We start from the raw sequence: 23,989 nt of genomic DNA, 5'->3' as shown, positions 1-23,989 counted from the left end.
TTTACCGAAGAAAACCTGCTCCCGACCAGGTTAGGTTCACAGAGTAAGTTACTATGGTAACTTACCGAGAGGTTAAGTTTTGTCTTTTATTGGAACCGAAAACACCGAGTTTCCCTTTTCAGGGGTTAACAAACTCTTAAGTTTCCAACAAAACCCACTTTCTGGAATACACCCCAGGGGTATTCCAAAAAGCAGGTTATGTGACATACCCGGGTATGGTTGTGCAATCATTTTTATTTTTTTCCGTTTAATCTTTAATCCTTGAGAATATTAATTATATTGTTTGTTTGATGCTAATTATATATTAAGTCATATCAGATATGTATTTTGATTTAGAATTTAGACATTATAGAAAATGCCCATCCATGTGTGAGATGATAATATAAAAGGTAATTTTATATTACCCCCAAATATTTCCTTGCATAAATACGATAAAGGGGAGAATTACCTTTCAAGTGTGCTATATTTACACGCACGTTAACATTGCCTGGATGCACCCAGCTAATCTAAAATTACACAACCAACAAATCATCATTACATTATATGATTTGTTATACACTGAATCCCACAAACGCACCCATTCTAAATGAATAATCCCTCTCATCTCAACACAACTTCGCTTACCAGAGGAGGGAAGATATGAGCATCACACCAATTCACACCAGTTCTCGCAATCGCAAGTTTGTATCGCCAAATTCAGCCATTATAACTCACAATTCAGAATTGTGAGGTATAAACTCGGAATTGCAAGAAAAATTGTCCGAATTGTGAGATGTAAACTGGATATTACATTTTTTTATACTCTTTAATTCCGTGGCTTCCATAGACTGCTACTGCAGAACTGTCATTTTCTGCTACTTCTTCGCTGTTTGCAAACATCCAAATGGTCTATTGGTCTTAAAGTACATTGTATTACCACATTAAAATGTCCAAAAAACATGGTAATACTTGCATTTTTAGTACTTTTCTTGAAAACTAGTCAATAAAAGTGTGCCATCTGTTGGTCACCTGAGGTACTAAATTAAATTCACCACCTTCAGTTCTTTATGTATTCAGATTTGGTCCCCCTGAGTGAACAACTGAATCTTCCTCCACAGATTATTAAACCCAGCTACCCAGAAACGGTTACAAATAAGCAAAGGTTAAAGGCCATCTGATTGGAGAAGGCAGCTGCTCCCAGTGCTGACGCTTGTGCAAATGCGTGAGCGCCGCCCCACCCCCAGACCCTCCGCATGCCCTCTCGCCTCTCCCTGGGGGTATATATAGCCTGAGAGGGGTCCTGGACAGTCCTGGCAGTCAAAATGAGGCTTTACCTCCCCGTCTGCTGCCTGCTGCCTCTACTGGCACTCGCCACTGCAGGTAAGAAAACTGGATTCAAACGCAGGTGGACTGCTGAACTAAGACCTGCAGGTGACTTCTGCATGTACGCAGCTGAAGTGTGAAGTTAAAGGTTTTAGTAACAGTGATTGGGTATTCGCCTGGGAGTATTAGGCCTCAAGATAAGTGTCTGAAGTCCTAGATCAGATTGCTTATCTTTGGTGGAGATGAGCGTCCCTGCATCTGCCTGCTTGTATTCATAGTTTGTGTATGGAGAAGTGTTTTACAGAATGTGTAGTAAAATGTGGGGTTTCTAGTCTTAATGTTTTTATGAACTTGAATATGTAAGTTAGTCAAATTGTTCTTTGATTCCTTCACTAAGAATCATTAAGCGCACTCAAGTACAGCATGTTCAGTACAACTGAATTTGAGTTTCTGGATTGCATGTACTGTATGTGTAGTGCCGGCGAAAGTGTTTCTGGGAGTCATTCTCGCTGATTTCAGGGCTTGTGTAGACACATAATGCCTTGAAAAAACTGAACGACCTCCTTTCTTATTACTCCGTTGAATTATGTAACTTCTGATAGGTATGAAAATGTCTTATAGAACAGGGGAGATCTCATCTGCTGTGCTCAGTTTATACCAGGATTATTATAACTAAAACCATTCGGGGGGAAAAAAATTGTTAGTTGAAATAATATGAACGTTAACTGAAATAAAATAAATTATATATATAAGATCTTTTCATTTTAGCTACATAACAAAGCTTAACTTGGTGTATTAAAAAAACTAAAACTGGGATAAAAATGAATAAAAACTAGGCTATATATTAAAACAAAATTACAAAACTAATTAAAATGACAAATAACAAACAATTACTAAAAGTTCAATTAAATAAAAACAGTAAAAATAAAAACATTCAAAAACTATAATAAATCTCAAATAATTCTAAAATATTAAATCATACATCTTAATCATTAACACACACTTTTATAGGTCAATGACTGATTAGAGTGTCCACGATAAAGAAAAGAAAAAAATATTGAAAATTCTACTTTAAAATGCATACTGATTTCTTGAAATATACTTTTTATATTCATGTCGGTCATATAGCTTTAAAAAAATGTTGATGTACTTTTAAAAGACCAATTTTACAATTACCATTAATTATTAATTGTTTAGGGAGTTGCACCGCTTGACCTGAACTAACCTTGCCTTGTCATAATTGTTTAAAGACATTTAGACTTTGACACTTTTCTATTTTTTTCTAAATATTTTTTCTGCATGTTGGTTGCACCACATGACTTTATCAGTAACAACACATAACTTTGAATTGGAAGACAAATGTTTCTCAAATATTGATAAGTGCAGACATTTTGTTAAAATACATATCTTTTTAGAAGGTAAATAGTAAAACATTTCAAAATACTTAATACACTTTCTCTACAGCACTTTGATTCTTTAATTATATCACCCTGACAAATAGTGAAATTAATTTTAAGTTAGAAATATAAAAACTTGCTCATCATAGAAGAGGTGTATTAAAGTTATTGAATGTATGAATTGCATTTCAATTGTATTTTTTTTAAATAATAATTAATACACATAAAAATATATATATTTTTGCCGCATTCCTGTGATCTTGTATGTATCAGAATTTATTGCCACAAAGAAAACTAGTTATTATTCTTACAAATTTGAATACTAATTCTTATATCTTTTTCTTTCAAATTCCTATTCACCGAATTGATGATAGCTGGAATCCTTTGGTCAAAATTGCAATCAACTGTAAGGGAAACTGTTGGTGGCTTTCTTGTCTCTCAGTAGTCAAAGAAAACTGGTTACTCTTGGTGAAATAATTAGAGACTGCCGCTTCCTCCTGCTTGGTTTTTAGTATTATCCTTGTCTGTCCTTGCATTGTTCCTGTTCTCTTTCTGCGGCTGTGCTGTCAGGTGTTCAGAGTGCACCATGAAATCAGACACTGTTCGTCGAGCAGTTGCATGGTCATGCTTCACAGCTCCGCTAACACGCCCCCTTGTACTTTCTATCCACATATACGCTTACAGTCCACAGCTGCTGTCACAACGCTGTATACTGTCTCAATCACTATTTATTTCTGTCTTGCAGACCTTGTAGGGGCAACCATTATGTTAACAGAAGGACTTAAAGCCTCTGTCCTGCCTTGCTACTGTATGTGGCCTGTTTTTGCACTGAGGCTTCCCTGTTACAGCCCAGTCACACCAGCCAATCGTACGCAGACATTACTCACAAGCCAGAGTAAACCGTGTTGCTATACAAACAAATAAAACGTACACAACACTTACATCAGCAAGTTGTACAGTACGTACATGCATTAGGTATATTAAAACACATATCCATGCATAAACAAATACATGAAACCAAATCAACGCACTCTCAAAAAATTTGTACATATTTTACATTTTGGTAAATTTGTTGCAAATTTGTTAGTTTAGGGGTGGACTTTCAAGCTTAATTTTTTATTTTCTAAAAAACATATATTTACTTAAATCATATCGTACAAATTTATACTAAATCGTCACCTAGTACAATAGTTATGGTTTCTCATGAGATTGGGTTGAACCAAATAGACTAATTGGAATACAAATGGTCAATAAGCAAATCTGTAAGCACTATTGAAATATAAGAAAAATAGATACAATGCTGAGATCATTTCAATAATGTAAAACAAACAAACAAAAAGGGCAATATATATTTCATGATTTATAAGTGATTCACTAAAAAGAACCGGCTCATAAGAGTCATTCACTCGAGCATCAGACTTCACTGGTCAAATGATGAATCGATTAACTAAAAAGAACCGGCTTGTAAGAGTCATTCACTCGAGCATCAGACTTCACTAGTCAAATGCTGCAGTAAAAGATTATGAGATGCATTATTTGAATGCTTGGCCAAAGAGATGTGTCTTTAATCTAGATTTAAACAGGGAGAGTGTGTCTGAACCCCGAACGTTATCAGGAAGGCTATTCCAGAGTTTGGGAGCCAAATGCGAAAAAGCTCTACCTCCTTTAGTGGACTTTGCTATCCTAGGTACTACCAAAAGTCCAGAGTTTTGCGACCTTAGGGAGCGTGATGGATTGTAGCGTGGTAGAAGACTAGTTAGGTACGCAGGAGCTAACCCATTAAGGGCCTTATAGGCAAGTAATAATATTTGTAAGAGTCATTCACTCGAGCATCAGACTTCACTAGTCACTCGAGCTTCAGACTTCACTGGTCAATCACTAAAAAGAACCGGCTCGTAAGAGTCATTCACTCGAGCTTCAGACTTCACTGGTCAATCACTAAAAAGAACCGGCTCGAAGGAGACATTCACTCGAGAATCAGACTTCACTGGTCAATCGCTAAAAAGAACTGGCTCTTAAGAGTCATTCGGTGCATTCCAAACGGGATATATCACCCTCCAAAGGGCACTTCGTAGTGAAAACAATCATGGCCGCCATATTGAAGGGCCATTCCAAACCGAAGTGCTCAAAACTGGCCACTTCAAAGGGCCCTTCGGAATCAAGGATTTCGAAGGGTACAACTGATGGACACTTCGGGCTCCCATGATCCTTTGCGCATATTCTTTGCATGATGACGGCGCCTCCGTGTGGGCACGTCATGACGACGCAGAAGGACACTTCAAGGAACAGTTGTTTGGTCCCCTACACCCTTTAACCCTTCGAAGCTCTCACTCAGGAGGGTAAACCCTTTGAAGGGATTAGGGCATAGGGATGAGCCCTTTCGAATAGAACGCAAGGATTCACTCGAGCATCAGACTTCACTGGTCAAATTATGATTCGATTCACTAAAAAGAACCGGCTCGTAAGAGCCATTCACTGGAGCATCAGACTTCACTGGTCAAATGATGAATCGATTCACTAAAAAGAACCGGCTTGTAAGAGTAATTCACTCGCCTTTGGGGGCATAGAAGGTTCATTTTTTGTTTGAGAATCAGACTTCACTGGTCAAGCATTGTATGTTTTTGCAGGGAACATGTTCACAGTATTTTGGTGTTTTATCCGCATTGGAAACATAACGAAAATGAATGTCATGAAAATCATTCTGTCGTGTTCTTTTGTGAATCTTTAGTTAAATTTTGCTTAGTGACCACAGTTATCTTTGATAAATCACTTCTCTACACAACCACATAAGATAGTGGTTTGACAGTCAGTGCTATCAGAAATAAACTGAAGAGAAATGTGATTTTAGTCTATAAAAGCAGAGAAACTCTTCTCAGCATAGGCTATTTGTGTCATGAAGACCTAGGACTTGGGATCGAGCACCTGTCCGTTTCTGTCCTCACCTCAGAACATGCTGTCGAAGGGGGAAGGGGCTGGTCTACGTCACTTAGACCTTACTGGAAAAATGCAGATGATCTTTTATTATCAAATATGGATGGTTGGTTTCATTTTGGGGTAATTTACCAGTACTGGTGGTATTACTTCAACAAGAGACACCTGAGACACTGGAATAATAATACACTCAAACATTCCTTCTCCACTGTGACCAAAAGCTCCCCAGCCATTGTCTACAAAACAATACCTGTGTGGATATAGGGATGGTCCTTGGAGAACGTAGCATTGCTGCTCTTCTTACCACTAGAGCAGGCTCTAATTTAATTAAATCAACATGGTAGAATATGATATGGAACAGAATGAGCTGTTCAACTTATTATAAAATAGTACAACACTCAAGTTCTGTAGCACATCATAACCAGCCTTTCTATTTCAGTGACATTTAAAAAAAGAAGTTGCAAGGTCAAATAAATCCAAGTTCCCCTCATCTGTATCTTCATAAAAGTAATTATTTTACATCATATTAGTGTTGTAACAATTATGTAACCATAATCCTGGACTAGTAAAGACAGCAAGCTAGCAATAAAGAGTAACTCATACCACAGTAACATGGCCTTAGGCCTTCAAAATGACTCATGGTTACGTTGATGACAGTCTTGCACTATGACTTTGGCCTAAATACAGCTCTCCTGAGGGTGTGAGCATGTGTATAAGTGTGCAAAACATATCACATTTACATTGACTAGAGCCAATTCAATTAATTAGAGACTTCTAAGGAACACATAAGCTTGTCAGAGAGCATTTTTACAAGTAGTCAAATGCCAAAGGTGGAAGAGGTTTATCTGAACTAACTATAGACACTGGTGCCCTCTGCTGTCAGTATGTTGTTGAACTGTTGCGTAAATGTATGGCTAAATCAATTTAGGGTTTGTCATTTGATAGTAATTTAGCATTAAGTCAAAAAAAGTGCTTTTGAATGTGCATTTTTTACATTTTAATATGGATTACATTTTGTAGGCCACTGAAATGGCTGTGTACAGAAAACACTTCAATCTGCAAAAATGTTACTGGCAAACGAATTAATGCACCATTATTTGCTTGAAAGCGGAGCTGCACTTTTCAATGGAAGCATTTGACATTAAAACTAGAGGTTGAAATCCAGTACAAAGACGCCATGCTAACACCTTTTATCAGAGCCGCCTGCCTTCGCGCCGGAGGACAGTATGAAAAATAAACCTTGCTCTGATGATCCACATGAACAGAAAGGACTTGGCATTCTCTTCTCCTGCCAGCTCTGCTCCCTATTTCAGGATGTGATTCACATGAAAAGCATTTAGCTCTCATCGAGAGCATTCATCGCCGCATGAATCACAGAGATGGGTCATCGCCACAGACTCACACATTTGTGCCAACAGCAGCTCTACCACCAGTCACATTGTTCAAATCCAGCTATTACAGCTACACCATTTTAAATTAGGGTCTGTACATGATTGAGGATAGTAACCATGGTTTTATTTCATTTACTTGAGTAATGTTGTAGATCAGGAGTGCCCAGTCCTGTTCCTGGAGATCTACATTCCTGCAAAGTTCAGCTCTAACACTAATCAAACACATATGAACTAGCTAATTAAGACCTTCATAAACACTTGATAATTACAAACTGGTGTGTTGGAGCAGGGTTTTCACCAAACTCTACAAGAAGGCAGAGCTCCAGGAACAGGAATGAACACTCCTGCTGTAGATGATACTGTCTCCAACACAGAATCCTGTATGCTAATGTTATATACCTGCAGTGTGTGAGATGCTTTTCTTCAGGGATGTTATGTGGAAGCATAGACTAAAAGAAAATGGACAAAGCATCGCTACTTCCTTCCACTATAGAAAAGTGAAGCCAAAACCTCTCAGTATATGGCCGCTGTCATCTTGCAAAAATGACGTCACTTGGAGCCCGAGTCTGCACTGTAGTTTTTAATTTGAAGTCCAAGTTTGCACAGTAGCGATTCATTTTTGGAGTCAGAGTCTGTGCAGTAGCAAATGATTTGGATCCTAAGTCTTGTCTGCATAGTATAATTCATTTGTAGGGTGAACATACGGGCCATTTTTACGGGACATATCCTTGTCAGGATTTCTATATTGCCTAAAATATCCAGGGTTTGGCTGTTTGCGCTGTGCAGATCGATCGTTGTATGACATCCGCGACAGCTCACCATCAGATCGATCGGTGTGTGACATCAAAGTACCGCAAGAGCTAGAGAGCAGACGGCTCCTTATGCTTTCGAATCGCGCTCACTGTACTTGGTCTATGCAGCGCCGCTTCAAGTCGAACGAACGAACGAACATAACATGTGTGCGTATTTGCATCACTTTGACCATTCTCTGTAGATCCCGCCTTCTCACACACCACGATTGGTCAAATGTGTACAATGCCTGCACGCTATTGGTCGATCATTACCCTAAGCAAGTATAACAACAGGAAAACGGAGCCAAATACAGAAATCCTGGCCAGGATGTGTCCCGTAAAAATGGCACGTATGGCCACCTTATTCATTTGGAGCCTGAGTCTGCGCAGTAGAGATTCATTTGGAGTCCGAGTCTGTGCAGTGATCGTGAGGTGGTGTCGTTTTATCAAAGTCCCACCCAAACACCTGCAGACCCAATCACAAGCTCACAATCATGGCGCCACACCCCGTTTTTATAGCATCAAATAAAAAACTAAAAGCAAACTTATTAGAAAACTTGCTTGAACATACATCAGCGTGATAAGAACTACCTAAAATAGGGGTGCCCAAACTCGTCCTGGAGGGCCGATGTCCTGCAGAGTTTAGATCCAACCCCAATTAGGCTCACCTGAACCAGCTAATCAAGCTCTTACTAGGCATACTATAAACTTCCCGGCAGGTGTGTTGAGGCAAGTTGGAGCTAAACTCTGCAAGACACCAGCCCTCCAGGACAGAGTTTGGGCACCCCTGACCTAAAATGATGGAAACCATCTTTGGGAAAAATTTATTTATAGTGTAATTTGGCTCATATCCCATTTGTTTACTTGGAGAGGGCGGGGTTTATGACCTATACTTCAGACAGCCACTAGGTGGCGATCAAAATGTTTTGGCTTCACTTTTCAGGACGTGTGTGGTACACTTGTACTGAAATTTCGGCAAAAACAAAAACATTTGACCAAAAACCTGCGTCAGCATCCATTTTGTGCATACGACATGCATAAGCTACAGTACAATAGGCGCACATGTAAGCAGTGTGGATGCTAGAGTAGCAACATATAAAATTGGTTTGGCTGAAATATTGAGAGGCAGCTCGTTGCAGAAGAACTTTACTACAAAGTTTAACAACACCCTAAACAGAGTACCAAATTCAACTATTTAAACACTATTTTTAGGTTTTGGTTTTCGGTTTCCATGGTGTTTTGGTAAAAAATTAATCGAACTTGTGCATAATTACTTTATTATGTTGTAATATCAAATATGATTCATTCTTCATTCTGTGTGAATGTGCTGAGTTATATCCCATGACATTTAGGGTAATATTATTGTTTTTCTTCCAAAGATGCAGTGGAGTCTGAGACTGAGCCACTTGTGCCGTTCCAGCTTAAGTCTGAAGGCGAGCTGTTTAACTGCTGTGATGGTACAGAGGATATAAGCCAGAGCTCCTCCAATGACACTCCTGCACCAAACAGACCTGTGTGCCAACCCTGTGGCACTGGTGCACATATTGACACCACGGCAGAAGATGTCAGCTCTGAGGATGAAGAGGAAGAGGTTGTTTCAGAAGAGAAATCTGAAGAGTTGAATCAAGAGGAGACCTCTTCTGAAGAGATATTTGAGGAGGAGGCACAGGAAGAAGAGGCAGAAGCTGAGTTAGATGAATCTAATGAAGCGGCGGTGGAGGAAGTTATTGAGGAGGCACGTGAAGACGTGAAGGAGGAGGAGACCTCAGAGGTAGACAGTGATGTAGAGTCACAAATAGTTGTTGAGGAATCTGTGGAAGAAGACGACGAGGAAGATTCTCAGACTGATGAGGAGGTAGTTGAGGAAGAGGAGGTTCTTCAGACTGAAGATGAAGCAGGTGAAGAAGAGGAACTTGCTCAGACTGAAGAGGAGGTAGTTGAGGAAGAGGAGGTCCTTCAGACTGAAGATGAAGCAGATGAAGAAGAGGAACTTGCTCAGACTGAAGAGGAGGTAGTTGAGGAAGAGGAGTTTCTTCAGACTGAAGATGAAACAGGTGAAGAAGAGGAACTTGCTCAGACTGAAGAGGAGGTAGTTGAGGCAGAGGCGGTTTCTCAGCCTGAAGAGCCAGTGGAAGAGAAATCAGAAGAGGTAACGGAGGAAGAAGCTGAAGAAGAGGAAGCTGTAACAGAGGAAGAAGGAGCTCCTGAGGTTGTGGAAGAACAGAAATCTGTAGAAGAACCAGAAGCCTTTGAAGAAATGGTGGAAGCAGAAGCAGCTGAGGAACTAGTTGCAGATATTGTTGAGGAGGTTGTTGAAGTAGCACAAGAGGCAACTAAGGAGCTTGTGGAACCAACTCCTGAACAGGTTCAAGAAGATGTTTCTGCACTTGTTGAAGAAACAACAGTGGAAGAAGTGTCAGTTGATGCACCAGCAACCAATGCATCTGCGAAAGGTACAATATGATTCAGTCAGCATAAATGACATTGGACATTTAAAAACAAGATAACTGTCGAATTAGAATCATTCAGTACGTTTGCAAAGATATTTTAGAAAATCGCAAGTTCTAGATTTTGCACAATTAATTTCGCACACCTAAACAATGGTAAATGTGATGGCACCTCTACCGTTGTTCTGCGAAATTTCATGCGTGATATCCAGTCACTTAAATACGAATCCATGCAATCAGGAATTAAGTAGGAGGGCAGATTTTCCTCATGTTCAATTCGGTCACGTAAATTTGCCATTCGCCAGCAGAATGTAAGCTACTTGGTTTAAAAGTGACTTCTGTCTGAGAAAAAAAAATTGCTAATGTGACTGCACCTTTATACTAATGTAAAGTCTAATATATTTAAAAGCTTCAGAATCATCTTAAAGCCTCTGGTTAAAACTCCATTACAGTGGAAATAACCAGAGGGAAGGAACTATTTTGTTGTCTCGCGGCCAGGGGGCAGAAGAGGACACTACTGTAAAAGTCAGTTCCTCATGCTTCTCCACCTGATAACTTTGGTCGAAGGTGGCACAGGAATAAACCCACCACCAAAATAACCTAACAGAAATAACCCTTGGCACAAGTCCATTGCCATTCATAACAATATGTTCTCTGGCCTGCATGGAGGACAGTTTTGTAATAGGGAAGAAATGTTTCAGATGCTTTTAATAGTACATTTATTGTGTTTAACTGGCTCCAAATAGATGTCTGATGTAGATGACTGATTGCAGTAGATGGACCCAACATGACAGTTTGTGTTTTGGAGGCAGATTATTTTTGTAAACTAAGACAAACACTGTTGATAAAAAATTTGTTAGCTTAAAATAATAAATAGAAATAAATAATGGAAAAAATGAAAACCAAACTAAAACAGCAATAAGATCAATTTGAAACTGCTAAATGATTAAAAGCTTGTTTTGTGGGTCTACAAGAAAATGTTATTATATGAGCTTCATGTTTTATGCTGATTTTGACTGGCTGTTTTTCTCTGGCAGTGGAGAAAACAACCCCGTCAGGTCCTACCACAAGAGATCAGTCTCACATCGAAGAGACGCTGCGTCTGGCAACAGCTGAACCTTCACGGGAATTTGTCGGTGTGTCATGTAATGAAAATAAAAAAATATATATAAAAGTACCTTTCAGGGCTATACAGTGTGTACCATATTAGGCCAGTTATTTTTTTTTTAGCTTCACCAACATCTCCAAATTGTAGCAGAATGAGTCAGTTTCTATTATAATTTCATCAACTCTACCTCTCGTAGATGCTCTGAAGAAGCTGCAGCATGTCTACAACACTGCAATTAAACCCATGGACAAGGCCTACAAATACAATGATCTCCGGCAGCATGAAGTGTCAGGTAAAGTCTTTGGATTTTGGGTTCAGTTTTACAACATCACTCCAGACTACTGCTCTTCTACCATGAAAAGGATCTAAATGAACCCCTATCCTCAGTTGAACTCTATCTTTTCTTCACATTATTCAGATGCAGAGATCACCTCTAAGCCCATGGTCCTGTTCCTGGGCCCTTGGAGCGTTGGCAAGTCTTCCATGATCAATTATCTTCTAGGTCTCGATGACACTTCACAACAGCTTTACACTGGTAACCCATCAATCTTCAAATTAATAAATACTACAATCTTTAAATGTAGTCCTCCTTTGTTCCTTCATCTCGCTCTCGTTTGCTTTCTCAGGGGCTGAGCCCACAACCTCAGAATACACTGTACTGATGCACGGTGAGAAGTTTCGCACCATTGAGGGTATTGTCATGGCGGCAGACAGTTCCCGCTCTTTCTCACCCCTGGAGAAGTTTGGTCAGGGGTTTCTGGAAAAGCTGGTGGGAATCGAGATGCCGCACAAACTCCTGGAGCGCGTCAACTTTGTCGACACACCTGGAATCATCGAGAACCGCAAACAACAAGAGAGAGGTGAGAATACAGTATTCACAAAGACTTTGTTTGAGTTTGGTATGTGCAAGAGGACAATCAGACAACATGCAGCTCTGAACATGAATTGAATATAGATACACAATCTAGGTTATCAGACCATTTCTGACGCTCCACACTTCCAATAATGATTCTTTTATGACATTTAAGGAATAAATACTTGGAAAAGGAAATGAAATATCATGAACAAATTTTAGACTTTAACACGTTAATTCATTATTGATTAATTTAACTCTTTATTTACTATCAACTAGTTGCTTATTAACATGCATATTGGCTGTTTTATCTACAGTACATCCCTAATCCTACCCGATACCTAAACTTCACAACTACCTTACTAACTATTAATAAGCAGTAGGAATTTAAGGCAAAAGTTGTAGTTAATAGTTAATTGTGAGAATTGGACCTTAAAATAAAATGTGACCCAAATTTTGAATAAAAATGCATTCATAACAATTCTTGCAAAAAGTGTGTGTACACAGGCATTTGCATGACTTTTCAGAGTTTAAATACAATCCAATAATTGGCTATATTTCTATTGAACAGCAATACTAAACAAAGCAATTTGGAAATATACACTACCCTTGAAAAGTTCAGCATTCAGCAAGGATGCATCAAATTGATCAAAAGTGAAAGACGCTGATAATGTTACAGAAGATTTCTATTTCAAACAAATGCTTTCCTTTTGAACTTCCTATTAGAGAATTCTGAAAAATGCATCACAGTTTACAAAAATATTAAGCAGCACAACTGCTTTCAATACTGATAATAATAAAAAGTGTATCTTAAGCAGCAGTTCATCATATTTGAATGATTTCTGAAAGATTATGCGACACTGAAGCCTGGAGTAATGATGCTGAAAATGTAACTTCACCTTCAAAGGATTAAATACATTTTAAAATATTTGTATTCATTTATTAATATATTATATATTATAAATATTTCAGCACCACTGAATAAGTAGTTTTTTTAGTATTTAGTACAGTATTCTCCAAGCATTGGCAGAAGAAACCAGAAGGCACCAGTTCTGAATAAAAAAATCAGTTTCAACTCTAAAAGATACTAACATGAGTAATAATACTTAGTATAACTAAGTGTACATTTACAAATTTGAAACTCTCTTGTTGTCCTTTAGGGTACCCCTACAGCGAAGTGTGCCAGTGGTTTATCGACCGTGCCGATCTCATCTTCCTGGTGTTTGACCCAACCAAACTGGATGTCGGTTTAGAACTTGAAATGCTGTTCAGACAGATGAAGGGACGCGAGTCACAGATCCGTATCATCCTCAACAAGGCTGACAGTCTAACAACCCAGGACCTAATGCGCGTGTATGGCGCCCTCTTCTGGAGCATGGCACCCTTGATTAACGTGACAGAACCACCACGTGTCTACGTGAGCTCATTTTGGCCGCAGGATTACGCTCCTGACACCAACAGAGATCTTTTTAAACGTGAGGAGATCTCTCTGCTGGAGGACCTAAATCAGGTAATCGAGAACCGGCTGGAAAACAAAATCGCCTTCATTCGGCAGCACGGCATCCGCGTGCGCATCCACGCCCTCCTGGTCGACCGCTACCTGCAGACGTATTATGAGAAGCTGGGCTGGTTTAGTGACCCACATGAGGTTTTCGATGATATTGTCAGTGACCCTGACAAATTCTACATTTTCAAGTCCATTCTGGCCAAGACCAATGTGAGTAAGTTCGACTTGCCAGAACCGGAGGCGTACCGGGACTTCTTTGGAGTCAATCCTCCCAGTGGCTTTAAGCTCCTCTCCTCATACTGCAGCTGGTCAGGCGGATGCCAGCTGGAGAAGATCGAGAAGGCCATCACAGATGACCTGCCGGCTTTGCTCAGCAGTCTGGCAGAGAAACGGGAAGCCAAGGCAGAAGCGGCTGCAGAAACCAAGGAGAAACCCCCAAACCGTTGGAGGAGACAGTAACACAAGAATGGTGGGAGATGTGGGAAGTATGGAAGAGTGGCACCAAAGCAATGAATGAGAGTATACAGGTGCATCTCAATAAATTATTTTGTTAAATGTGAGCCAAAATCATCACAATTAAAAGAACCAAAGACTTAAACTACTTCAGTCTGTGTGCACTGAATTTATTTAATACACGAGTTTCACAATTTGAGTTGAATTACTGAAATAAATGAACTTTTCCACGACATTCTAATTTATTGAGATGCACCTGTAAGTGACACTTAGATGAGATTCACATCAATGGAAAGCCAGTTAAACACAGTATGTACAGAGACTCTTACCACTCTGTATAAAACAGACCTGGGATTCGGTGTCCTATTTTTCTTCCTTTTCCGTTATTCTCTTTCTTCCTTGTTCTAATTTAACTCAGCTAGCAAATTTTACTTATTTATACTATTTAAAAAAAAAAAATTACCTGTCATAATCTTATTTATTTATTGTTTGAATGTCATTTTAAAAGTGTGAATTATGGAAGCTCGTTTCCAACACAGGATAAAAAAATTAAAAAAAACTTTTTTTCTTGCAATTCTGAGAAAAAAGTCAGAATTCTGAGTTTATATATGTCAGTTTTCTCGGAATTGTGAGTATATAGCTCTGAATTGTGATATCAAATGTCGCAATTACCTTTTTTATTTTCCCCTTGTTGGAAACAGGCATTTTGCCATATTTACTAAAACGTTTATCTTCATTACTTCAGTTCCACTTGTACATATTGATCATATTCCTTTGTACAATTTACTTGTGTATGAGTTGTTGGTAAATGAAATGAGATTTTTGTTGTTGTTGCATTTGCTCACAATGCATGTTTTCAACTGTGGTGACATTAAATTGCTTTTCTGGCTGATGAGTTATACAATATGGAAATTAAACAATAAACTGGATATTTAAGTCAATAAAAAACACATTTAGATAAAATAAATAAGTGGGTGAACTGATATGATAAATAATATGACAAATGATAATTTTGCAGCTGTGATTGATTCACTTCAACATAAGAGGATCCACTAGATGGCGTAGCAATTCAAACTCATTGCAATAAAATACTGATCACAGTTCAAAGAAGTAACCTTTGGTCTTATAAAAGATACTGTTCATGTAATTTATCTGTTTATCTATTTTGATAGCAGCAATCTATGCATTTATCTATATAAAATACCACTTCAAGCAGGGCAATTTGTGAAAAACATTTATTTTATAGAGCTGCGCCACATGAAAACCCACTTCTCTTAAGTATTTATGATCCCTAGAAGGGTTAGAAGTGTGAATGTTGAAATATCTGCAATAACGTAGTAGCCTGAGTATACAACTGATAAGAGTTTCGCACTAAATACCGTGTAGCTAGTTATACTCTTGTATGTTTAATAATCCGCAGCTGTGTTTTTTGAGTCAGAGACCACAAGTGGACACTAAGAAATAAAAGCTGGACATGCATGACGACTCCACAGGCTGGTGTCAGTCAAATTCCTGAACGCACTCTTGTGTCATAACCTTTCCCGTCTGACACAACACAACGTCTTAGAAACTGGACATGATGAATGTCTGGCACAGGAAGCGCTGGATGATTATCACTTGGATGTGACTTATCTGATAGATCAAAGGTCAAGACGCACCCAGAATCTCAGGTATGTTGCTAGATGAGGGAACACTTACACGTTCCTGCTCTTAAAGATTTTAATCTTTTATGTGACTTTTTCAGGCCTGTACAGTAAATTACAAAATATTTATTTAATTCCATATATTTGCAGGTTATACAGTTTTATGCAAAAGTTTGGGCACCCCTGATAATTATCATAATTTCAATTTATAATCTGCTAGGCTTTCGAAGCTGCAACTTCATTTGGATATAATTTATACCTTATGGATACATTAACATTTAAATTATGAAATAAAATTTATTGAATGAACAGAAACAATGCAATGTGAATCACAACAAAACCAGACAGGTGCAAAAATTTGGGCACCCCAATGGAATAATCACATCAGTATTTAGTAGAGCCACCTTTTGCTGAAATAACAGCCTGTGGACGCTTCTTATAGCCACTGATAAATCCCTGAATTCTGACTGCAGGTATTCTGACTATTCTTCCTTGCAAAATGTCTGCCGGTTTGGTGGCTGCCGAGTGTGGACAGCCTGCTTCAAGTCAATCCATAGATGCTAAGAATCTGCTGATACTGGGTGGAATCCATGCAACTCTCAACTCTGATAAGGTTTCTAGTACCTGTGCCTACCACACAGCCCCATACCATGATGGACCCTACACCAAATTTTACAGTGGGGAGCAGGTTCTTCTTTTCCGCCATGTAAAGCGCCTTTGGTGGTGACCAGATAACTGGAATAACAGCACATTATTCCAAAATAATTCAGGCTTGTCCAGATGAGACTTTGCATACCTCAAACGACTCTGCTTGTTGGCAGTACCCAGAAAAGGCTTCTGCGTCACCCTTCCATTGAGCTGTTCCTTGTGCAAAGTGCGCTGGATTGTGGAATGATGTACAATGACATTATCAGCGGCGAGATGTTGTTGGAACTCTTTGGAGGTGGTCTGTGGTTTGTCTGTGACCATTCTAACCATTCTTCGCTGTTGCCTTTCAGATATTTTTTTCAGCCTACCACATCTTTCCTTCACAAGGACTGTTCCGGTGGCCTTTTGTATCCTTCTCCTAATTCATATTGACAAATTATCCTAGTTTTTAGTTCATTAGGGAGTTCTTTTGAGGTTCCCATGTTGCTACTTTCCAGTAGAGAATAAAGGAGAAGCACAACTAGCAATTAGCTACCTTAAATATCATTTCCCATGATGGAAATGATGTTTGCACCTTAGTTTGCAGTGTTAAGGTTCACTGAGCCAATCAAATCAATACTGTGTTGTAATTAATCAGCAATAAGAGACTACAAGTATTAAAATCAACACAATTGAAATGGTGCCCAAACTTTTGCACAGCCTATTTTTCACATTTGGCTTTATTTCATACAACACAGTACTGCTACACTAAAAATTTCTGTCTGAAAAACATCACATTATGCAGCTTTCTCTAGAAACTGAATGGCATATCACTATAATATTTTCTTATAAAGAAAGAGCTAATGATTATGCAGCCTCAGAGGGGTGCCCAAACTTTTGCATAAAACTAATATATATATATTAGTTCTTATCCAAAACAAGATGTGATATGAGTGTGATACATAGGCTACATACATACACTACCAGTCAACATTTTTGAACAGTAAGAAAGATCCAATAGAAAGATCCAAAGATCAGCATTTATCTGAAAATAAAAAGCTTTTGCAACATTATACACATGTAACATATACCATTCAAAAGCTTGGAGTCAGTATAATTTTTCATTTATTTATTTATTTTGGGAAATGATAGAAATTAATACTTTTATTTAGCAAGGATGCTTTAAATTGATCAAGTGACAATAAAGAAATTTATAATGTTACAAAAAATTATATTTCAGATAAAGGCTGTTCTTCTGATCTGTCTATTCATCAAAGAAACCTGAAAAAAATTCTACTCAGCTGTTTTCAACATAATAATAATAATAATAAATGTTTTTTGAGCAGCAAATCAGAATATTTGAATGATTTCTGAAGGATAATGTGACTGGAGTAATGATGCTAAAAATTCAGCTTTGAAATCACAGGAATAAATTACATTTTAAAATATATTCAAACAGAAAATATTCAAACAAAATATTTCACAGTATCACTGCTCTTGCTGTATTTTGGATCAAATAAATGCAGGCTTGGTGAGCAGAAGAGAATTCTAAAAAAAAAAAAAACATTAAAAATATTACTGTTCAAAAACTTTTTACTGGTATAGTGTATATATAAATATATATAGGCCTATATATATCGAAGTGGTGGTGGGCCGCCTGGACCAAAAAAATGCCAGGGCCGATTTTTTGTCTCAGTCCAGCCCTGGTTATGAATTACTCAGAGAATAAATAGTGCCATAATTATACTGGACGTACCTGTTCTTTCGATGACACAACGTGGACTCCAAGAGAGCATCGGTCAAACTTGAGAGTGAAGACGATCTCATGCGTGCGCGCCGTCGTCAAAGAGCCCTGCGTGCGCGCTCCCCAGCGGCCCCCCTGTATTTCAACATTGTAGTCAAGTTGTTGCCCCACCGACCGCCCACAACCATCTCTCCCGAGAGCGTGTTCAGACCATGGTGGAGCTGCTGGTGAACGCAGCGCCAGGGTAAGCGCCAACCAGAACCGGCTCTCACCGCCGTTCCCTTCAACGGGGAGGAGAACGGAAGAGCACGCGACGCGACACAGCTGCGGCGCGTTCGCCTGCCCATGAAAAGAGCGCACTTGAACGGAGTTTTGGAGGAACGCTAAACGGACAAAGTGGGGATTAAAGAGGCGGATAACGCTGGAGCGTTGGCGTGGGATTTTAAGCAAAGGAGAGTGAGAGCTCTAACTTCCTCTGAACTCCACGAGTGTTGAACTGCCAGCACGATCAAACGACTTGAGGCCTGGGGGAGGAAAAAAAACTTTCGTCTTCATTTTGAACACTTTGCATTGAAATGATTTGAGATTGTTACCTCCGCGTGAGTGGTTAAAAGGGATTACACACAAACAAGGATATACTAGTCAGCACACTTCTATATGACTTGTCGGAGTGCCTCGATGTCATCAGTATTTTCTTCTTGGAAGTTGAAGTCTTCAGTATTATTGGTCTTCTGGAGTCGGCAGACACGCTCGCGAACGGCTGGTGTCATCTGAAGTGGTCACGAGGTCAGCGTGAGCTGCAGGGCTTTACAGCGCTTAGAGAGCTGGAGGACTCGCGCTTGAGTCCGGAGCTGGTGTTCAGGAAAGGACGGGGCTCCTCCATGGGAACAGGCCGTCTTCTGACCCTCGGCGGGGCAGGCAGGAACAGGATCTGACTTGAGTTTTGACGGAAAGACACGGGCAGCTTTTACGTCTTACCGTCTCAGGCGTTTATTTTCCCTCAGTTTACAGGAAATCATCTTCGTGATGCCAGCCCCTAAGGGAATAAATACATCCTTAGAGATTTTTGAATCAATTTTCTGTGTTTTTTGACTGTATAAAGGGAACGGTGTCACGTGTAAAAAAGTTTTCTCTCAGAAACTGGCGCCTTTTTTTTTTATTTTCTTTACAGCTAACGTTAATTAATACTCTTTCGACAAACAGCAACCGTTACGTTTGGTGTTTGCTGACTTCAAACTGACATTACACCGAATCCGAGTACAAGAAATGTGTAAAATCTGGAAATATGAAATATAAACTTATATTACCTTTGCATGTCATTTGGAAAGGGAAAGTTAATTCAAACATCGTCGAGCATTGGAGAGGGTGTTTGAGGGACAGTGTCGACTGGATTAAAAAACTCGTGGATTAAGCGTGTCAGTACACCCTATGTAAACTAACCACCCTATTATTTTATTTTTATTCTATCGATACATGTTTGCTCCTGTCGTGTTGAATTCAAGCGATGTGCTCTAAAAAGCAGGATCTAGCGGATGACAGTGCCTCAGTCTCGTCCACGCGCACGGAGCAAAAGTACACACATGCGCGTTCACGCGCCACTGAGCCCTAGAATATAATGGAATCTGAGTGCTGACGTAATCCCAGCACGGACAAGAAACCGCTCGAGTCCAAGACGGTCCATCCTCATAGTGAATGCACTTGGAATTTACTTCTGGCTGGACTCTTTTCACAAACAGACTGTGCTTTTTGTACTTGCACCAATCCATGTCAAGTGCCACTTCCTCTGTACTGTCAGCAGTAGGTGATATGTGATAATTAAAAGTCAATTGTTGTCGTCTCGCCATGGCATTGCCAGAGCAGCACCAGCCACTGCACGAGACGGAGGTGAGGTGCGATAGCGAAGGGGGAGCGGTTACGGTGCGGATAACTGACAGCTGTAATCAACAGGTGGGTCCAGACCAAGAAGGCGACCCAGTCGACAGTATCTCCTCAAGCTGCAGCTCAGGGGAGTTGGGCGTTCCCAGGGCTATGATGACTCACCTGAGCAGTCCGAGGAGAGTGCCGCCGCTGTTTGAGAGGTCTGCCGCGCAGTGCTGGGACCCCAAGTTTAACTCGTCCATCCTGGAGGAGGCGTGCAGGGAACGCTGCTTCCCGCAGATGCAGAGGAGATTCCGCTACATCTTGTTTTACCTGGCCACCGCCGCGCTCCTGTGGGGGATATACTTTGGGATCAATAGCGCCAGGTGTGACCCTACACACTTCCTGGTCCCCACGGCGGGGTTTCTTGTACTGTGCCTCCTCCTCCTCTGGTTTACGTTCTCAAGGCCGTATGCACGTTTCTACAACCACGTGTCCTTTCTACTTACAGTGATCATGTTTGGGATCACCTTGGCGCCTCAAACGCAAACTGCTCAGTTTGCCCATTTTGATGTCCAAAAAGCAGGCAATCAGTCACTACTACCTACGTCTCATAATGCTCCATGTATATCACCTGTTGGGACGTTCTCACTTTGTATGGAGGTGCTGCTTTTGCTGTACAGTGTGTTGCATTTGCCCCTGTATGTGTCGGTGCTTCTCGGCCTGGTGTATTCTGTCCTCTACGAGGCTTTAGGCTGGCTGCACTTTGCTGAGATGGAGGGTAGCTACGTAGGGTCGGAAAGGTTGGATTTGAGCTGGCTTGGCCCAGGTAAAGTCCTGCTTCATCTGTCCGCGCATATCATTGGCATTCACATATTCATCATGTCCGAAGTGCGCTCTCGGAGTACCTTTCTCAAGGTGGGTCAAGCGATCATGCACGGGAAGGACCTGGAGGTGGAGAAGGCGCTGAAGGAGCGTATGATCCACTCCGTGATGCCGCGGCTGGTGGCGGACGAGCTCATGAAGCAAGGAGACGAGGAAAGCGAGAGTTCTGGGAAACGATACAGCGCAGGTGCCTGCTCCGTCGCCGCCGCTTCCGCCGCGACCTCGTCCAGTCCCAAAAGCAACAAGCGTAAGAAGAACTCTATCCCTCGCGGGCAAATCATTTTCAGACCCTTCAACATGAAGCGCATGGAGCCGGTGAGCATCCTCTTTGCAGACATTGTGGGATTCACCAAAATGAGTGCCAACAAGTCTGCCCCTGCACTGGTAGGACTGCTAAACGACCTCTTCGGTCGCTTTGACCGTCTGTGTGAGTTGACCCGCTGCGAGAAGATCAGCACTCTTGGGGATTGCTACTATTGTGTGGCGGGCTGCCCTGAGCCGCTCCCTGATCACGCATACTGCTGTGTGGAAATGGGGCTCGGGATGATCCAGGCCATCGAGCAGTTCTGCCAGGAGATGTCGGAGACCGTGGACATGCGTGTCGGTGTGCACACCGGCACCGTGCTCTGCGGTATTCTGGGAATGAAACGCTTTAAGTTTGACGTTTGGTCCAATGATGTCAACTTGGCCAATCTTATGGAGCAGCTGGGCGTGGCGGGAAAGGTGCACTTGTCGGAGGTCACAGCAAGTTTTTTGGATGACCGTTACGAGAGGGAGGACGGGCGAGTGAGAGAACGTGTTGGGCACAGTGTTACTGATCAGCTGAAAGGTAAGACACGAGTAATTTATCAGTTTTTTTTTTTCTTTGAACTCATGCATTTGGGTGCAAAAGTTTGAGACCAAAATTATATATTTTGTACCAATAAGTACAAAATTAAATGAACTTTTTTTTTTTGTTTTTTTTTTTTTGGAATGTCTTAGTATTTAGCTTGTCTCCTTTTCGCTTTAAATGACAGCAGCACTACAGTTTCAGGAGCTCCACAAAACCAGCTGATCATGTTGTCCAGTGTGATTTTAAAAATGATTGAAAGAGCATCTTGTGCTTCACTGTGTGGCATGATACCACAAATTTACAGAAATATCCCAAATACTTCTTAACGCTTCCTTTTGCATTCTTCTAAATCTTAAAGCTCTTTATTTTTCAGGATTAAATTTCATTTTAAGTCCCTGATTGTCAGACTTTTGGACTCCACTATATATGCCAGTTATGTACTAATGCTTGCTTTGATATGTTAGCTGTGTGCATTTGTGGTGTTTCTGTCCTTTTACTGACTGCTGTTACCAAGCTTTGCGGTGATGATGGTGAAGATGGAGAAAGATGATAGTCTTTTTATGGTGCGCCCTGTGCTCTCAGGTCTCTGTACAAAGGGCTGCAACTCTTCTCTAGTTTTATTGCATCGTTAGTAACTCAGCTTTAGAAAAACTGGAAAATTATGATTGTTTTTGACATTTACTGCAGTCTGTAGCCATATCCTCTCAGGACCGTGTATAAAGGGCTCCAACCACGCTCCAAAATTACACCCGCCAAATGCTAAAAAAGTAGCTTTGTTGTGTAATTTAAACCAGTTTGTTTTTATTAGGAACTGAAGTGTAATTATTATATTCAATTATAAGAATGAAAATGACCATATTGTATATTAAAATCAAATATTTTCATAGATAAAAAAAACTAAAAACAACAAAATTTCGAGTTGATGATAAATATCCCGTCAATTTTTTTACCCTGGCTACAGATCTTTTCCCTTTTATTGCTCCCTTATATAATCTCGTTTGTATCTAACTGTAGCCTCGTTGTGTCATTGAAGGCTTGTTCATCTGTAGCTCTATTGTATTGCTGTTATTATTGTGGCCTCCCTTTGACACAGTCGCCATGCATTCACGCTTCTGCTTTCTCACTAGCATCATTGGCTGTATGAACGGCTGCATCCAGCAGAGCTGTTGATTTAAAGTCGTAGTGACAGACACAAGCAGAGGTCTCTATTTTCTTTTTCTCCTTGTCCTTCTCCCGGGCCTCTCTCCTGCCCATGTCCTTAATCTGAACCCTGATTTTGCTCCCTAACTGAACCTCTCTGGATCTCCTCCCTCTTTATCAGATATATCACTTCAGGCGGCTATAGCGATCGAATAATGGCAATTAGGCATGGGCCGATTACCGGTTTCAAGGTATACCGCGATTTGAAAATTTAACGGTTTCAAAACCGCTAATATTTTCCATTATACAGTTCCTGCGGTATGCGCTGTTTTTCATGTCTCCTCAAAGAATGCATGAAGTAATGCATAATTCACACATTAATTTATGCATGAATTCATGGTAATTCATGTACCCTTACTGTAAAGTGTTAAAAATGTATCTCTGAAGGGAAAGGACTGTCTTCAGAAAGGTTTCTATGGCATTTTAATTTTATCTGATAAAGAAGCGTTCATGAGCGGAGCTGATTTGATTACCGCCATTACTGGAGAAACCGCTAGTTCTGCCGCTCTCAAAGCGCCTCCTGCTGGCAGACAATCTGTGCATTTTCAATAATAAGCCCATCTCCAGCAATGTTTTTTTATTTTATTTTTTATTTTTTTTCTCTGCAGCAACTCGGAGCACTTTTCATACTCTTTATAGGGCAGGAGCCTCCACTGGGTACAATGCAAAATGTTTCAATACAGGCATTTCATTTAAAGGAACACTCCACTATTTTTGAAAATAGGCTCATTTTCCAACTCCACTAGAGTTAAACAGTTGAGTTTTACCATTTTCGAATCCATTCAGCCGATCTCCGGGTTTGGCGTAGCACCTTTAGCTGCAGCTTAGCATAGATCATTGAATCTGATTAGATAATTAGCATCTCACTCAAAAATGACCAAAGAGTTTCGATATTTTTCCTATTTAAAACTTGACTCTTCTGTAGTTAAATCGTGTACTAAGACCTATGTATCGCGATATAATTTTTTTCAATAACGGTGATATGATTTTTAAACACATTTCCGATATTTCGATATACATT

The 23,989-nt window shown here is 40.1% G+C and overlaps 2 protein-coding genes across 2 annotated transcripts in view; both read left to right on the top strand.

The window, feature by feature from the left end:
• Nucleotides 1-1,263: 1,263 nt before the first annotated feature.
• Nucleotides 1,264-14,249, top strand: LOC107659322 (sarcalumenin-like). Its single transcript, XM_016448226.1, has 7 exons — nucleotides 1,264-1,359; nucleotides 9,192-10,265; nucleotides 11,297-11,395; nucleotides 11,564-11,659; nucleotides 11,786-11,902; nucleotides 11,994-12,227; nucleotides 13,381-14,249. Exons 1-7 carry the CDS (start codon nucleotides 1,302-1,304, stop codon nucleotides 14,184-14,186), a joined length of 2,484 nt encoding a protein of 827 aa, XP_016303712.1. The 5' UTR covers nucleotides 1,264-1,301; the 3' UTR covers nucleotides 14,187-14,249.
• Nucleotides 14,250-18,716: 4,467 nt separating this feature from the next.
• The window catches only part of LOC107659321 (adenylate cyclase type 9-like), a 47,282-nt gene continuing 42,009 nt past the window's right edge, over nucleotides 18,717-23,989 (top strand). The window contains exon 1 of the mRNA XM_016448225.1: nucleotides 18,717-21,765. Within this exon, the coding sequence (XP_016303711.1) occupies nucleotides 20,037-21,765 (1,729 nt within the window). The 5' untranslated portion in view covers nucleotides 18,717-20,036. The remainder of the gene's footprint in view (nucleotides 21,766-23,989) is intronic.

The sequence above is a fragment of the Sinocyclocheilus anshuiensis genome, unplaced genomic scaffold, assembly GCF_001515605.1.
Source record: "Sinocyclocheilus anshuiensis isolate Anshui unplaced genomic scaffold, SAMN03320099.WGS_v1.1 scaffold912, whole genome shotgun sequence".
Classification (NCBI taxonomy): Eukaryota; Metazoa; Chordata; class Actinopteri; order Cypriniformes; family Cyprinidae; genus Sinocyclocheilus; species Sinocyclocheilus anshuiensis.
The sequence above is the reverse complement of the archived record's forward strand: the minus strand, read 5'-3'. Positions and strand labels throughout refer to the sequence as shown.

What these genes read in the sequence shown, in the direction of transcription:
- LOC107659322 (XM_016448226.1), top strand. Translation starts at nt 1,302, where the DNA reads ATGAGGCTTTACCTCCCCGTCTGCTGCCTGCTGCCTCTACTGGCACTC. An exon ending in ACCTTCACGGGAATTTGTCG is followed by an intron (nt 11,396 to 11,563) that starts GTGTGTCATGTA and finishes TACCTCTCGTAG; the next exon opens with ATGCTCTGAAGAAGCTGCAG. An exon ending in TTCACAACAGCTTTACACTG is followed by an intron (nt 11,903 to 11,993) that starts GTAACCCATCAA and finishes TTGCTTTCTCAG; the next exon opens with GGGCTGAGCCCACAACCTCA.